The following is an 18786-nucleotide window of genomic DNA, read 5'->3' as shown; positions in this document are numbered from 1 at the left end:
CAAAGCTGGAACAATTTAAGCAGGAAAATAAATAAAATAGTGTTCATTTATAACTCAGAGTATAAATAATGTATAACTAAATAAAGTATAAATAAAGTATAAAAACTCAGAGTATAATAAATATCTTTGAGTCTACTGATACAAAGAAATGATTGAATGAATAAATAAATGGGGAGAAAAGAGAAATCTCTTTTACAGAAAAATTCTGAATAATTTATGTACATACTCTGCCCTCAATGAGGGGAAGAATAAATCTCCACTCCTTAAATGTGGGCTGCATGTGGTGACTTCCTTCCAAAGAGTACAGGGTGAAGACAGGGAAGTAATGAGTCACCTTACAGCGGAGAAACCTGGAAAACTCCCTCAACCAGGTGATTAAAGCCAACATCAACAGTGCTAAGTCACATTGATAGTGTGTTCCCTTGATATGACGTGGTGAGAAGGGCACTTTGCCTTTGTGGTCTTCCTCCCCAAAACCCGTAACCCCAGTCTAATCATGAGATAGACACCAGAAAAGTTCCAATAGAGCAGCATCTTACAAAATACCTGATCAGTACTACTCAGAATTGTCAAACTCAACAAAAACAAGGAAAATCTGAAAAATTGTCTCAGCCAAGAGTAAGGAAACATGAAAAATAAATGTACTGTGGTCTCCTAGATGGGACCTTGGAACAGAAAAAAAGATCCTCAGTGAAAACTAAGGAAATCTGAATAAACTGTGGACTTTGGTTAATAACAATGTATCCATATTGATACATTAATTGTCCTAAATGTACCATGTTAATATATGATGTTAGGAATATCAGCAAGTTGATGAGAGGATATATGGGAACCTTGTACCATTTTCTCAATTTTTCTATAAGTCAAAATTGATAAAACTATTTAAACAAAAACAAAACAGCTTGCATTACTGACCAAAGGACTGCTGCAATCTGGAAGGTTGGAGGTCAGGTATATTATCTTTTTCACCCCAGGAGATCTCTCATTCCTTCAGATCTCTACATCTTTCCTGAGATCTGTGATGTGCGTTTGTACATAAAAGTGTTCTGAGGGGGAGGGGACTGCATATTTGATGCATTCCAAGATAGAACTAGATATTTTGGCATCCATCTTACATAAACAACAATTCCACCAACATGTATTTGGTTTTTAGGACCTGATGGTTGCAGTGTGTGATGTTTATTTATAAAAGTATTAAACATACTAAGGACTCTTCCATTTCCATCACTCACTAGAACTTACCTCTAAAGTTAAAAGGATCCAGAACTCTGTAGAAAATGTAATAAAAAGTCAATGGTTTTATTCCTTTTGAGTATTAAGTCTTTTACGAAACTAACTTTCAATGCTAGGTTTTAAATTACTTTTAGAAAAGGGCAAGGGAGATATATCTGCCTGAATTATGGGACTGATGGTTCTGACAATGGAAAGTTAGAGACTAGGATACAAAATAACTTTTGCTTTGATCTTCAGTGCTCTGACTTAGGCTTCCTGGTACTTTCTCTTTTGTCCATTCCACACTTCTAGCAGAGGGCTTACTCTGTGCTAAGCTTGATCCCCTTGTGGGGTTACATGCTTGTGGAAGAGACAGACAAAGGACAAATGAACCAACAAAATAATTTCAAATTATGGTGTGTAGCACAAAGCAATCACACATGGACCTGATGGACAGTATGGCAGGGGGAAGGGACAGAATGATCAGGGTCCCTATCCTAGTAAGGGAATCGTGGAAGTTCTTTGAGAAGATGACATTTAAGCTGAAACCTGCAAAATGAGAAGGAGCCATCCGGAAAGTATAAGGAATAATGTTCTAGGCAGAGGAATCAACATGTACAAAGTTCATAGATACTTTCTCTAGATCAACCTTACCTTTTCTCGACTACTACAGAATTACAGCATCATTTGATGTTATACATTTTATACCACTCAAATATTTCCAAACAAGATAAACAGTTCTATAAAGACCATCAGTACACTTACCTGTTTGTCAGTGTTTTCTTTTTTTTAAAACAATAGCATGTTTCAAATTTTAGTGTCTTCAACAGGTGCATGGTGCCCAACCTAGAATTTTTAAGTAAGAAAGAAAATCTGGCAAATCCTCTGATAAACCAGTATGATTGCATATGATGGGTCAATAAACAATTTGGATTTTTCTTTATTAGGTCTTTAATTCTGTTAGTGAGACCTGAATGGTGACAGCTTTCTCATTGACTCTGCTTCCCAGTGAACTGCTTTTTCAGAGTAACTCTGAAGACAATGGAACAGATTCTAGGAATCCACGATCCAATTGGGAGATAGTTTTCCACCTGTTGGAAATGTGGTTCCCAAACTTTTCTTTGACTCTAAGGTATTTAATCTGCTGCTACTCCTGCCCCAGCCTCTAGGATCAGGCTGCAAGGTCCTATTTTTCTGGGTTTGAGACTCAACACTGCTCACTGCCACTCACTGCCCTCATTTATATAGTCATGCAATCCGAAAAATTGTGTAAATATATTTCGTTTTATAAACTGAGATTTAAGGTAGCAAACGAGTGAAGAGCATCTGATAGAACGAATACACCAAGGCTTTATAAATGTGGCCTTCATTTATTTGTTATTCGTATTCATTTGAAAAGGACTGGTTAAAGTGTAATTTGAAACACTATGAAATTAGTTAATAGTAAGCAAATGCTGTGAGCATCTTGCAGGAGGAATATTTAATGTGGAGAATACTTTTTTTCAAATATCTTTCACAAACTCTTAAGGGGCCTAACTGTAACATACCTACTAATTGAATGTAAGTAAATTTGATGTACTAATTTGGAATAATTCATATTATGTAAATTTCTACTTAGAGAAAACTTATTTTTATTTTCTTTACCTTAATGAGTCTGAAATTTTACAACTATATTAAAAATCATGCATTTGTGAATATTATGGTACCTTAAAATTATTTACATTTGGAAGCTGAAGATTTGTTTTGTTTTTGTTTTTAATTTATTTGTTTTTATTTTTGGCTGTGTTGGGTCTTCGTTGCTGCGCGCGGGCTTTCGCTAGTTGTGGTGAGCGGGGGCTACTCTTCGTTGCTGTGCACGGGCTTCTCATTGTGGTGGCTTCTCTTGTTGTGGAGCACGGGCTCTAGGCACGCGGGCTTCAGTAGTTGTGGCACATGGGCTCAGTAGTTGTGGCTCGCGGGCTCTAGAGCACAGGCTCAATAGTTATGGCTCATGGGCTTAGTTGCTCTGCGGCATGTGGGATCTTCCCGGACCAGGGCTCAAACCTGTGTCCTCTACATTGGCAGGCGGATTCTTAACCACTATGCCATCAGGGAAGCCCTGAAGATTTGTTTCTAATTTTAAAATAACCTCAGTAGAATTATCAACCTCTAAACAAAGATTTTTAATTTTTATTTCTCTGAAGATAATGATTTAGGTTCAAATATCATGACCTCATTTTCATCAAATTGTTTTTCTTTCCTTCATTGACATACTTAAATCACTTTTTTAAAACTTTTTAAAAATTGTAAAATATGTCTTACATTCAAAAACCATATATAAGGCACAGTTTAAAGAATAATAAAATGAAAACACCTGAACAGTCACCCAACCAAATAGAAGCTTTATTTATATTTGAAGTATCTTCTGTGTACTTCTATGTTGTATTTCCCTGCATTTCTCAAGAAGTAACAGCTATCCCGAGTTTTGTGTTAATCATTTCCTTGTTTTTAAATAATTTTATCATATATACATATCCCTAACCATAATAATATATAGTAGTTTATTTTATATATCTGTTCAATAGGTTGAGTCTTGGTTGTACACAGCTGTAGTTCATTAAATGTTAAGTGCCATATAGGATTCAATTATTTGGATAGATCATACTCCCGTTTATTTATCTATTCCCCTTTTGATGGACATTTGGGTTGTGTTTAGTTTTTTACATTTTAAACAATGGTGCTGTGAATACCCTTGTACATGTCTCCTGGAGTACATTTATAGGAGTTCAAATAGACTTTTTAAACCATATTTTTGTGATTATCAAGTTGGAGCCCTAACAAATTTTCGTTTTTCTCAAATAAGTATTTTTTTAAATTGGTTGGGTCCAGTTGGCAGTATAAGAAGTAAAATCAATGACTAGTTCTTCTGAGTGCTAGAGAATTCATGTAATGATTATCCCTAAGTTAAAACTCACTTAGATGAGAATACATGCTTGATGTATTTGTTTCTATTTTTGTTTTTAATTATAACCAATTGAAAAATGCATCCACTGAACCAAATTTGTTTATTTTGCCATTTCATCTATTAATGTAACTAATATTTGGATAGAACTCTACAGTTTATAAAGCACTTTTACATACCTTATTTCTCTTGAGTTTCACAAACATCTGAGGAAGTAGGTATTATTCTTCTTCTTCTCTTTTTTTAGATTTATAAACTAATGATCCATGAGATTAACAGACTTGCCCAGATTTTAAATCTATTACCTCTCTGAATCTGTATGCTATATACTGTTAATATTTTATAAATACCTCTTTGTGGGCATAGTAGATAAATATGTTATCATTTCTTTGAGAACACTGATTAAAATTTAACTTTCTTCCACAGTTCCATCTCTCTTATGCAGAAAAAGAATTGCTAGAGAGAGAGCCAAGAGGAGAAGCCCATCAGGAAGTTCTTAGGCGAGCAGCCAGAGACCTTCCCATCTACACCAGGACCATGTCTGGAGGTAGAGGATAACGAGTGCTTTGGCAGGATGGGTTGTGGTGATGGTTAGAAAGCATATCTATACTCGAAACTGTCAAGCACTCATTGAAACACATTGTGCTTCAGCTTGGATTATTATTAAGTCTCTCCTGTACAGTCCCATAAAACAGAATGGAAACATGAGCAATGCTATGGCACAGAGATCTCAACCAAGTCCGAACTGACTTTACTTCTATTCTGCCTTCATAGCTGTGACTCAGTGAAGATGTTAGAACTGCTGAAACTTGATTTGTAGTTGCGTTCATTTTTAAAGTTTTAATTCCTATTCTTATTTAATTCAAAAGAGCAGTATCTGTTATGAACATAACATTGATAATTTTACATAAATTTTAAACTTAGTATGTAAATTTTACAAAACTTAATTCGGGTATTGATAAAATTTCTTTATCTTTAAAATTTATGGTTTTTTTTTTTTTTTTTTTTTTTTTTTTTTACAAAAGCAACTCAATAAATCTCATTTACTTGGACTAAGATTTTTAAGGTAATTTAACAGCTATCTAATTAAAGAATTGTCTTAAAAACTGACACACATGGACTGCTGGTACTTGCCCACAAAGGCTCACCCAGAAAGAAACTGTGACTTTAGACGTATCCTGTCCCTTTCCGTGGCCACTAGCCCCATGTGGTTGTTGAGCACTTAAAACGTGGCTAGTCCAAATTGAGATGTGCTTTAAGTGTAGAACACACAACTAGTTTCCAAGACTTGGTATGAAAAAAGGACTGTAAAATACCTCGTTAATATTTTTATATTATTTATATTTGTTTCTGACTCACTTTAGAGTCCTAATTGAATATAACGCTAAGCTTCACACTTGATTTCTTCCTGTTGCTTTTACTGTTTCTCAGTGAGCAAGTGGTCATTCCCTGGTTTAATATTATGCCACTGGTTCTGTCCCAAGAGAGCGATGTGCTTATGTATGTTTACATATATTTGCTCTGCATAAGCCTAAACTAATATTGAGGAAATTTAAGCCCCCTAAAAATAAGTTACTACACAAGTTGCCAAAACTAGTAATGGCGGTGACAGTATCAGCTGCAAAAATCTCGTCTCCTCATTCCTAGTGAAGTGCTTTTTCTGCTAGACCCCTTGCTACACCACATTAAGACCAAGGAGGGAAGTATAAGTCATACCAGGATAGAGTATTACTATTCATTAATAGCAACTGCCCTTTGGATTTATAAGTTATCTTCTTGTGTGGGTTATGTACTGGTAAGGCTGTCATCTCTTGTATTGTGTGCCTATCTCCTGGGATGAACTTACGTTTCTCAGTATTTGTGACAGTCTGGGACAGAATCTGGACTTCCTGATACAGTCTTTCTATTTTTAGCGCAAAAATTCTGGATGCATGCTAAAATCAATATTAACTGACTAGAGTCACTGACTCAAATTACAGAAAGTATAATAGATTATAATGCTGGTGCGATTGCTCTCCTTCTGGAACATGTGGAACGTAAAGGTAATCATGATGCAGAAAGGGCGTCCAGTGAAGCAGCCACAGTACCCCCAAGGCAGGAATGTGAGCAGGGTCCTTCTTACCCCATCCCCAGCAAAGACCCTTGGGTCGTTTGGATAACTTCCTTCTTCACCCTGCGAAAGGCCGTGGACTAAAGCGACTGAAAGGCTCAGTTGATGTTCACACACTTTATACGTCTTAAGAGAACTGAAGAAAGTAGATGGCAATGTAATTTGGGGTTTTCCCATTCATTTTCAATCCACAGTCCTTCCTCCAAACCTAAAAGAGAAAAATACTAGCTGCCTATATACTGACTGCTGTACCCAGAGAACAAAGTCAACCATATACGGACTTGGGTGTAGGGTGTAGTGAGGCAGGTATTAAGTTTCCTCATCTCACTTGTTTGTCCTGTGCTTTCTTCTGATCCAACCATCTCCTGCCTTCTTACAGGGTTCTCCAAACTCTGTTATATTATTATTTATTTTTATTTTTATTAATGAGGACTATTTGCTTTCTTAGCTCTCCCTTTCCTACAAAAAAATATTTGTAGATTTTTTGACAAGGAAGGTAACCATTAGAAGTGAGGTAATTAGTTTATCATTTTGCACACAGATGTTGGTAATGTTTCCTTTTCAACATGTACCAAAAAAGTTTTAAATCACATAATACATGAATAAATTCTCAAAAAATTCGAGCAAGACAGTTAAAATAAAATGCCCCCTCCACTGTTAAGACTTTTTAAGTGATAATTAGATGGCTCATTTAAAATTCCAGTGGGATGATTTTAGTTGAATATAATATGGCACGTGGAGTGTTTTTTTATTGTAAGACTAAATTTCTGTTTCTGAAAGACTGTAAACAAAACCTTTTTCTACGTTGTTTTGATTTCTTGTGAGTTATTGCCCACTTTAATTTGAAAGGTTTTTTTACCCCAGTGTACTTTAGAGATAATCACCACTTGGAGAGAATCTAGCATTGCCCACCAGAACTCACCTGGAAATTCTGTGACTTTAGACCCATGCTGTCCATTGTGGTAACCACTAGTCTTTAAGTTGTGATTACTGACGACTTAAAATGTGACCGTAAGTGTAAAACACATAACAGGTTTCAAAGGCTTGGTATAAAAGAAAGTAAAATATGTCATTTATATTTTATATTAATTTTATGTTGAAATAATATTTTGGATATATTAGGTGAAATAAAATTTAAAATAAATTAAAGAAATAAATTAAAATTAAATATATATATATAATTAAATATATATATAATTATATAATTATATATATATATAATTAAAATTAATTTCCCCTGTTTCTTTATACTTCTTTTAACGTAGCTCCTAGAGAATTTAAAAGTACTCATGTGGCTCACATTATATTCCTTCTGGACAACACTGCCTCACACTTTGATACTTCGCATGAGCCAGTAATACCTTAGACCGTCACTTGGGATGTACCCATGAGGCTTCTTCATTCAGATGAGCAGGCCATGCCATCCATCTCTGGAATTTCTGAAAAAGAAAGTTATAAGGGAATGATTAAGGAATTATTTCAATATTGAAAACAACTCCATCTAGGCCTTGTTGTCTTAAAAATAAACCTCATTTTATTCTTAGTTTATAGCAACCATTTCTGTTTTTTAGAGATTATAGTATTAGCTAATATAATCTTGGTAACCGTGTTGCAAGTAGTTTTTCCAAATTTTAAGTTCATTAGTATTGGTTTTGCTGGTCCTACTGGACTGCCCACTTAACTGATCTCCTGTAATTTTGGCAGACTGAGTGCATCCTGTCAGATGCCTGTGTACTGAAGGAACATCTCCAGATCAATCCTCCATAATTGTCTTTGATATCTGTATTAGAGAAGAAAGGATCAGGACTTCAGTCACAAGAATTAAAATTCTCTATTGCAAATACCTCTTGCAATACTCACTTCTAATCTTGTATTTCACCCAGCAGAAAAGATGTGAGTGCTTTCCCAAATCAAGCAACCAATTGAGTTTATTCACAAATTTCTAAAATGTGTTTCTCAAAAAACTTCTAGAATGTGGTTGTATCCTCCCCTAGTTATCCTGGCAGGGTACTGGAAATGAATTGATTTAGTCGAGGGAGACATTCTGTTTACTTTGATAGAAATGGACATGGTTGCACCCTTTGTGAATCTTACTGTGACTGCTTTATAATTATGTAGTATACTTATAGTTGAGCGTGCCTTAGAAAAATTTCCCCAAAAGATTTTCTATTCTTGGGAAACCTCTCCAGACAACTGAGGCTATAGGCAAGTCATTCCATTTTTGTATTTACGCAGTCGGATATGTCATTTTTACCGAATTTAAATTCATTATGCTTTTTAGAATTTAAATTTGGATAGATGATTAAAAGCTATTTAATTGTATATTCAATTCACTGTTAAATCTAAGGCTAAGTGGAACTCTTTTTTCATAGCAATCCGCTATTGTGACAGGTGCCAACTTATAAAACCAGATCGCTGCCATCACTGTTCCGTCTGTGATAAGTAAGCAAACCTTTTACTTCTAAAATGTCTACATGCTGGTGGTCTTTTTATTTAATATGTTTCTTTTCTCACCGCTTTCCACATTATTTCCTTTTCTCCTTATTCATGCTTCTCAGACCTTTATTTAAGAAGTATAACCAGCATGGTCCCTTGCATTAATATGAGTGTGGCTGAGGGGTGTGATTGTTTGCCCCTCTCCCCCCAGATTTTCGCTGATATGAATGAAGTGCATGATTTTTCGCAGCTCATACTTGGCTGGTTCTAGTTAACAAGTACTTCTGTGATTCATTTCCCTCTTTATAAAGATAACTCAATTGGCTTCATGACAGTCAGATGTTATTATATACTTATACAACAAGGACAGTACTACTTGGCTTAAGGTTGGATATTAACGGAAAAGCTTTATCCAGACTTCGTATAAATCTGTTGACATTTTGCACTTTATCTTTAGCATAAGAGTTGTATATTAACATACTGCTTGTTTTTAGAAAATTGTTTTATTTGCATCTTAAAGTGTGTATATTTTGAATTTAAAGTTCTACTATTGGATCGTCTAGAATTGGCCGTAGTGTGTTTATTTTAGATGAAGCCTTTGGCTACTATTCAGTTTTTAGATAAGTAAATAACTTTGCAATATTTTACTCACCATGACTCTTTTGAAATAGTATTTCCTCTTTATAATGTATTGGGATTAAAACTTTGTGGGATGTTGAGTTTTGTATGTGTGATTTTTTTTTTTAGATGTATTTTGAAGATGGATCATCATTGCCCATGGTGAGTATGGCTCTATACTTAAAGAAGTTTCTGTCCGTTATAACAAGTTGAATCATAGATCTATTTAAATCTTTTTATAAATGAAATCTTGCCTTAGCTGACCTAGGAGGACCTTTCAGATTAAGTTTCTAGTATTTGTTTAGTTAGCTCAAAAGAGCCTTTATTCAGGAGAGTTTCCGTGAAATAATTTTAACACCAGTAGGTTAACAATGTAAAAGTTATTTTCTCATATTTGCTCAGAACAACCGGTTTTCTTTGTATGCATATGCATAAACACAGAGATTCTAAAATACTTCTCAGAAATTACACCAAAATGTACACATAAATTATACAAAATAGTGCACTCAAAGTTTCTAATAAAGAATGAATTCATCTAGAGCTTTAACAATCTATTTTAAATAAAACAACACTTAGGAGTAGAATAGGAAATATACACATATGTTTAAAAAAGGGTTTCCACTTAGAATTCATTAATATTTTTTTTAAAAAGTCTGAATCATGAAACTAGATAATAGAGGATTATTTGAAAGATCTATTTAACTAATGAAGGTTGATTTTTCTACCTTATAATTCTTCATCTCAATGTGCACATCCCTGTGACAACCACGCTGAAGTTGCCAGCCAGGTCGGATTTAGACATTAATCATGATCATTCTAAAAGCCTTATCTTCTTTCAGGGATGGCACTAGGGAAAGGTAGATGTGCCCACAAATCTACACCGGGGGTAGGTGGAAACATACATAGTAAATGGTTATCTTAGCTACCGGAAACAATAGAGGAATGTCGGGTTTGCAGTGTTATTTACCATCTCTCCAGGGTACCCCGTACTTTTCTTCACCTAGATTTTCTGCTTTAACATGTCAAGGCTAGTTAATGCCTATGAGAGTAATGCTCCTCTCAGAGAAAGTTGTCAGGAAATAACCTCTCTTTGGAGTATTAATTTTCATTTGAGGTCATTCTTTTGCTTTCCTCATTCTTTCCTTCATTCCATTCATTCTGTTCTCTTTCTCAGCAAGTTCTTTCCCCCTGACATCTCCAATTATATGTTTTCTTAGTCGTCCTTATACTCCTCTGTTGATCCTTCCAGTAACACCTGCTGTCAGTCCCTCCCCACTGCCACCATATCCCCACCATCCACCTGTGCATTCTCTGCACCTGTGGTGGACACTTCCCAAGCCCACCCACTGTTCCTACTTTGGGCACTACCTTTTCTTTGCTTCTCTGCCTGAGGGCTCTCTTATGTCTGGGGGGTTTGTTCAGCTCATAATCCAGGCAATTCAGAAGTGCCAGGGCATTAATGCTTCCAGAGGCCATTCTCACCCAGTGAGGGCCTGGCCAGGAACACATGCTTTCTCAGCTTTTCTCCTCCTTTCTGGATAGCTGGGTGGTCTAGCTGTGATTGAGCAGAGTGGTAAAGAAATCAGGGACATAGAGTTCACTCCCGTTTTCCTATCTTAAAGTGATAATGGATAGTGGTAATAAGCAATGGAGAGCTGGAAACAGGATTAATCCCAAGCTAGTGCACACCTATAAAGCTTGCCATGCCCTTGCTATCCTCAGAAAATTACACATATAGAAATGATGATTTACTACGATAGCAGTCTTTCTGTTTGTTTTTTTTTTTAACTAATTTATTTTTGTCTGCATTGGGTCTTCATTGCTGAGCACGGGCTTCTCATTGTGGTGGCTTCTCTTGTTGCGGAGCATGGGCTCTAGGCACGTGCGCTTCAGTAGTTGTGGCTCGTGGGCTCAGTAGTTGTGGCTCGCGGGCTCTAGAGCACAGGCTCGGTAGTTGTGGCTCACGGACTTAGGTGCTCTGCAGCATGTGGGATCTTCCCGGACCAGGGCTCAAACCTGTGTCCCCTGCATTGGCAGGTGGATCCTTAACCACTGTGCCACCAGGGAAGTCCTGATAGCAGTCTTCCTAAACCTGAAATTAATTTGGCTTTAAAAGAAACATAGCATAATTGGATAATCTTTTAAATTTTGACAGACCCTATTACATAAGGGGGACAGATGTGACCCTAGAGTTTTTAAAAATGGGTTCAGGTTACATGTCTATACACTACCTGTTGTCACCTTCACGCTGCGTGGCAATGTGGAGGAAGTTGAATGGACTCACTGCAGTGCCTTTCAGCTTCTGCGTTGCTGCTTCTTTGCACTGTCACCTCCTGTGCTGCAGCCACTTGCCCCAGCCACCAACCAGATCCGGGCACTCCCTTGCAGAAAGCAGTAGCCAGGTCGACTTGTGAAGGGTTTGGTGCCGAGGACCTAATATTCACCTGGTGCCAGCTAATGGAGCAGCCATTTTATTTATTTTAAATTTCAAATTAAAATTCTAAATGAAAAAATGTACAGATAATACACGCTCGCAGTTCTAAATTCAAAAATAAAAAGGTACAGGTGTTCTTCTTAGCCCCTCCTCCCCACCTCCTTCCACTCCTCACAGGGAACCAGTGTTGGTTGCTAAATGTCACGTGTGCTTTTCAGATATAAATCTGTATGTGTGCGCTTCCCTGGTGGTGCAGTGGTTGAGAGTCTGCCTGCCGATGCACGGGACGCGGGTTCGTGCCCTGGTCTGGGAGGATCCCACATGCTGCGGAGCGGCTGGGCCCGTGAGCCGTGGCCGCTGAGCCTGCGCGTCCGGAGCCTGTGCTCCACAACAGGAGAGGCCACAACAGTGGGAGGCCCGCGTACCGCAAAAAAAAAAAAAAATCTGTATGTGTGCGTGTGTTTAATATTTTTTATACACATAAGAAAATTTTTTACACATTTTTTTTAACACAAGTGTTTGCCTTATGGACTGGGTCTCTGCCTTTTTTTCCCTTCACTTAATATATCCTGGAAATTGTTTCATATCAGTATATAAAAGATCTTCTTTACAGCCATTATGTGAATGTGTAACAGTCACTTACTAAGACCTTTAGTATGTTCCCAAACTGTGGGGAACCTTTTTATCCAGGTCTTGTGTATGATTTTGAAGTTCAGTATCTGTCAACTTTTAGTGTTGGAAAGATCATAGAGCCATACCTCTTCTGTTCTCAGTCACTTCAGCATGTCTGCTGTGGCCAGTTAAGAGTACCCATCAGGGTGCAGGGGATCAACCTCACACTTCTTTTTTAGCTAAAGTAGAGATCCTGCAGTATTTGCCTTATTGGGTTTCCTATCAAAGAAGTGCTTTTTCTTTTAATATAAAATTTTCATTTATCAATTAATTATATTAACAGTATACCTTGACATGCTTGCCAGTGGTTAGGTAGCCCTAATTAAATAAAATAACTTTAGCCTCCGTTTATTGAGTGCCTGTAATGTCTAAAGATGATATATCCATATATCTGTAAAAATCTGTAATCCTTAAAACAGAGGATTATTATTAGAATTTAATTAGAAATTATTAGAAATTACTTGTTTCATTTTAAAGAAGAGGAAAGTTGAGCCTCAGATAAATTAAAGAGTGGGCTTAAAGTCATATAGCAAGTTTTTTGGACTTCAGAGGCTACTTTCTTTCCATACTTTTTTTTTTGTATTATGTTCTTTTTCCAATTTAGACTCAGAAAGCAATTTCCCTAAAACAGAGCCAAGAGCTGTTTACCCTGAATTTAAACAACATATAAGGCATATTTACCTAGAATGTGTTTTATTTCTCCATATAAAGTCATTCAGACTCAGAAACATGCACTTCCTTTTCAAATTGAGTCTACAGAGTAGTAGGCAGTTAAAATGTCTAACCAAAAGCTGTCTGTCATGATGAGACTAAGATGTTATTAGAAATAAATATTATCACTCTTATTTCCTCAAGTTCAAAGTACCTATCAGACTCTAAAATACCTACCTGGTCTTTATTTACTGACTTTCTCCTGTTTCCTGGCTCTGACATGGCAAATTACACCATGACCCTAAGTAGAAGTTAAAGTAAGCTAAATTACATGTTGTAAAATCTACGTTCAAAATCATTTTCCTTTCTATAAAAACGCTATTTGTCATCTAACACAAAAGCTGCTTCTTACATTCCTGCAGGAAGAGAAACAGTCTTTCCTATCCCATCTCATTTTCCCCTCGTCCACAAAAGAGTCGTTGTCTCCATCCACATGTCCAGTCTTAACGCACCCAGCCTTTGTCTGCCCGTTCTCTCCTCTTGAAACCAACGCATGGAAGCACAGGGAATATCCTATATCCTTGTGTGACAGAATACATTTAGGCTAGGCTAGTATGGAACTGTTTGCGGTATTATTTCTTGCCATTGTTTCGTTCAGATGTCGTAAGAGGCAATCTCAGTAACTGGTTTGCACTCACACTGGAATCTCTAGAACTGCAAATGTTACTGTGTGCATACAGCGGGCACCCACAGTTTCGCCTCCTTTATGCATTTGTCATACACAACACCCTTAAGTTCCAAAATTACTAAATCTAATGCTGTTCCCTTTGCCTTATATTTTTTAAGGTAGATGTACACATTTTCCATTTTTGTTTCAAATTTCTGTTTACTCGTAAGCCCAGTGTTTGACTTCTGAATTTTTTCAATTACAAAAATTTTTTTAATTGTACGAACACTTACCATGAGCGCTGTCCTCTTAGCAGATTTTTAACTCCACAGTACAGTTTGCCGACCAAGGTACAGTGTTGTACAGCAGATCTAGAACTTGTTCATCTTGTGTAACTGAGTAAACATTTTTCATATGAACATAGTTTCACCTTAAGAGAGACAGAAAAATGTTTCAGTTTATTGGCAAAGGCAGTAGAGAGCAAGATTACCTTATACTAACATTAGAGTAGGAACAAAGGTGTTTGAGGAGAGGAAACACCTATGTGTTCTATGCAATGAGTTTGTTATACCAATTAACAAAGTGAACCCGTGAAGATAGCAGCCAGTTCCACTTAGGTGTTGTGTCACATTTATACATTATCTAGGAATTCCCTTGTCTCTATGAAAAGGGGGGAAAAAGCTTTGATAGAAAAAGTGTGACTGTAAAGTATGAGTTGTATTTATGTTTATTGGTACAGTAGTTTGAATTCTTACCACCCCTCTTACCAAATAGAGTGATTTCAGAGTAAGGACTGAGAATTATATATCTCCATTTTTGGAATCATTACATATAGAGCTGGCTCTCATAAAGGATCTCAGAGTGCTTGTTTGACAGATAAGGAAAATGAAATTCTTAGAGACGATAGCACTTTATCAGGGCCACATAGTTATTTAGCATCAAATGTGCACGACGACCTGGCTGTCTGGTTCCCAGTCCTGTTTCTTTTCTTAAACCTACCACTTAATATGCTTTGATAATCTGGTTGCTTCAGTGCTATACTGACGGCATGCAAGTAGTCTCTGAAGAAATTTCATCTAATTTGGGAAAACTTGAAAGGTTTTTAAATTACTTAATCGTAGTTAGAAATCAAACCCAAAGGCAACGCAGAGAAGAACTTAGAAAATTCCTTTTATCTGCTTGGTATGAGTAGATTTCTCACAGTATCTATGCTTAAGGCATGTGTTTATTTGTATAACTGGACAGGAAATATAGGGGTCATGATTGATTAAAGCAGTATTACATATATATCAAATTTAAAAATCTGAACATAGAAATTCCTTTTTAGTGAAGTGGATTTTTTAGTGTTTGTATGTATAAAGATATCTGAGTTATGCTTAAAGAAATGCCAATAAATTTTAAATGTTAGGAAACAAAATACTTGTATTAAGGTTGAGCATATGTATACCTAGGGTGACAATGTAAAACTCATTGAAAATGTTGTTTTTGTTTCGTTAACAGGGTGAACAATTGTGTTGGATTTTCAAATTATAAATTTTTCCTCCTTTTCTTGGCTTATTCTCTGCTGTACTGCCTTTTTATTGCTGCTACAGATTTACAGTATTTTATCAAATTTTGGACCGTAAGTCATTACCTTGGTGACTTTTTTGGTATATTATAGATTTTCAGTAGTGAATTAATCCTGACACTAATTTTATAGAAGAGAGCTAACATATATAGTCAGTCCTCATTATTCGCAGATTCTGTGTTTGTGAATTCACGTACTTGCTAACATTTATCTGTAACCTCAGAGTCAATACTCAACGTAGCTTTTGTGGTCATTTGCAAACATGCTCAGAGTAGGGAAAATGTGAGTCACCCACGTGCACATTTCTAGTTGAGATCAAACCAGAGGACCTGCTGCCTTCTTGTTGGAACTCACATACTGTAAATAAGTGTGCTTTTTCATTCTATTTAGTGCCATGTCTTTTGCATTTTTTGTGCTTTTTTGTTGGTGATTTCATTGTTTAAAAGGTCTTCAAGCCTAGCGCTGAAGTGCTGTCAAGTGTTTGAGCGGAAGAGACTGAGATGTGCCTGACGGAGAAAATACATGTGTTTAGTGTTTAGATAATCTTCCTTCAGACCTGAGTTATGGTGCTGGTGGCTGTGAGTTCTGTTATTTAATATGCATTAAATAAGGTATAAATTAGGTTTTATAAGCAGAAACACACAGAACAAGGTTACGTATTGATCATTTGACAAAAATATTGTGACCAGAGGCTTACAGGACCCTAACGCTGTATCTTCCCAGGAGAAATGGTTCAGGATTCACAAATTCGGTGTTCATGGCAACTTTATAGAACAGCACCACTGCGAATAACGAGAATTGACTATATAAGAAGAATGTTTTTCTTAGTATTGAAAAAATAGAAGTATTTCTTTATGTGTAAAACGATTATTAAACTATTATACCTATAATGTCCTGAATTGTTATTAGATATTGTATATGCTTTAGGCAGCTCATTTGTTTTCTTCACTGTATATTTTAAACATAAGCAAAATGAAGTTAGAACTATGTGTTTTAAATACCCAAAGATATTCCTTACAACACCAAACAATGGTAAAAAATAACAGTTATCCCCTGCAGGGTTGCTTTATTACATTCATTAAATTATCCTTTCTTATGGTAAGGGTTTCTGAATTGCTAGATCACTGATGTGAGATTTGAACCACATTCAATACTAAAGATAATTGAATCCTGTTATGTGCCAGTTATATTGCTAAGTGCTAGGAATCCATAGGTGAATGAACATGGCCTAGCGTTCAAGGATACTTCCAGTGTCCAGCTGGGAAGAATGATCTCTAATGAATGTCTGAGAGCCTGTGGCCTCACTGCTCCTCATTCCTGTGGATGATTTTATTTCCAAACCACAAGTAAATTTGCAAAGGCACGACTGGTTTTCACTGTGATGACTCTGCTGTCAAAAGCTATCAGTGAGATCTTGTGACCTGGGTCAATCTGACAGGTACTACAGGATATTGAAACAGAATATCAGAAGGGGACACGTCCTGGCAGCTCTGGTGCTTCACTAAGTGTCCCCAAGCCTGCCATTCTAGAGGGACTCCAGATCTCCTTGGACATACGAACAAGGAGCAGTCTGGGCTTTTTCATCCCATGGGTACTGTAAGGTTTATTTTAGACAGGTGTTATAAACCAGTGTTGATCTTTTTTGTGACGACGTTGTTTAAAGTAGCTTGAAGTATTATTGTGGATGTGTTCTGTGTGTTTGTAGTTGATGCTGTTGTTTGTAGTGATGTAAAACATCAATGAGAAGAGTAGCTAAATTGTGCCAATTAACCTTCCATTTTCTGGCATTATAATCAAACTGTTTAAGCATTTGTAAATCTGGAGTATGTTAACAAAACATTTTCAGGAAGTAAATTAAAAGCTATATTTTATAGCTTGTTTTATCTTGTTCCCTACTGATATAGTTTACACACATCATAATTTTTCTATGAATTTGGTTATACAAAAGAAAATAAATATCCCAAATTTTAATATATTTTCCATATATATATATACGTATATATTCATGTTCTAGTAAACATTTATTCGAACCTGAAGATGTATTTTTTCCTCAGAGTTTTAACATAAAGCCATATATCTTTCTCCATACCTAAATTTAAGAAAAATTTTATGGAAAAAATCTTACTTATAAAAGTAGGGGAATACTTATCCCTTTGACAAAACATTTTATTTTCTTCCTTTCTTTATAGAATGGCCTACCTGATACTCAAGCCAAGTTCCATATTATGTTTTTATTCTTTGCTGCAGCTATGTTTTCTGTCAGCTTGTCTTCTCTGTTTGGCTATCATTGTTGGCTAGTCAGCAAAAATAAATCTACATTAGGTGAGTATCCAATTATTGTAGTTAACAGAACTTTAAATACAAAACCAAATAGTCATCAGAAGTTGCCATATGATTAAATGCTAACCTGTCCTGAAGCTGTAAAATCATTCTTGTTTCCCACATTGTCTTGTGGGACAAATACAAATTCACTCATTCCATATATTTTTTGACTGTCCATTGTGTGTAAAGCATTGTGTATATACAGTGGTTAGCAAGGGTGAAATAGTCTAGTGAGGGACACAGAAAATCAATAACCAAACATAAACGTAATTACAAAATGCGAAGTGCTTTGAAAGAAACAAACAGGATGTTCAGGTATGAAGCAAGGTCTGGGGATGGTAGAAGGGAACTATTTAGATGGAATGGTCAGGGAAGAGCTCACAAAAGCAAAAAGTATATTTAAACTAAGAAGTCAGAGCCAGAACATCTCAGGCAGAGAAAACAGTATGTTCAGAAGCCCTGCAGAGATGGGATACAGCAAAAGCAGTGCTTAGCAGGAAATGTATAGCTATAAATGCTCACATTAAAAAAGAAATACCTCAAATCAATAACTTTACACCTTAAGGAACTATGAAAAGAAGAGCAAAAAGTAAACCCAAAGCCAGAAAAAGGTGGGAAATAATAAGGATTAGACAGGACATTATGGAAACAGAATTCTAAAAAACAGAAGATCAATGAAATCAATAATTAGTTTATTGAAAATTATCAACAAATATGACAAGCCTATAACTAGAAAGCAAAAAAGAGGACTCAAATCATGAAAATCAGAAATGAAAGTGGGAACATGACTACCAACCTTGCAGAAATAAAAAAGTTTAATTAGGTAAACTTGGGACTTCCCTGGTGATGCAGTGGTTCAGAATCTGCCTGCCAATGCAGGGGACACGGGTTCAAACCCTGGTCCAGGAAGATCCCACATGCCATGGAGCAACTAAGCCCGTGCACGGCAACGAAGACCCAACGCAGCCAAAAAATAAATTAAAAAAAAAATTAGATAACCTAGGTGTAATGGACAAATTCCTAGAAACACAATCTACCAGTGTGATTCAAGAAGAAATAAAAACCTGAATGACTTATAATAAGTAAGGAGATTGAATCAGTAATTTAAAATCTCCCAACAAAGAAAAGCTCAGGACCAGTTGGCTTCACTGATGAT

General features: G+C 36.2%; 1 protein-coding gene across 2 annotated transcripts in view; it reads left to right on the top strand.

The window, feature by feature from the left end:
* ZDHHC2 (zDHHC palmitoyltransferase 2) overlaps positions 1-18786 on the top strand; it is a 68578-nt gene that overhangs the window by 35747 nt on the left and 14045 nt on the right. For both annotated transcript variants that reach the window (XM_024759991.1, XM_024759990.1), the window contains exons 4-8: positions 4580-4700; positions 8636-8705; positions 9447-9479; positions 15242-15362; positions 17498-17630. In XM_024759991.1, the coding sequence (XP_024615759.1) occupies positions 4580-4700; positions 8636-8705; positions 9447-9479; positions 15242-15362; positions 17498-17630 (478 nt within the window). The remainder of the gene's footprint in view (positions 1-4579; positions 4701-8635; positions 8706-9446; positions 9480-15241; positions 15363-17497; positions 17631-18786) is intronic.

Source organism: Neophocaena asiaeorientalis, unplaced genomic scaffold (genome assembly GCF_003031525.2).
Source record: "Neophocaena asiaeorientalis asiaeorientalis breed wild unplaced genomic scaffold, Neophocaena_asiaeorientalis_V1.1 scaffold521, whole genome shotgun sequence".
Taxonomy (NCBI): Eukaryota; Metazoa; Chordata; class Mammalia; order Artiodactyla; family Phocoenidae; genus Neophocaena; species Neophocaena asiaeorientalis.
The sequence above is the reverse complement of the archived record's forward strand: the minus strand, read 5'-3'. Positions and strand labels throughout refer to the sequence as shown.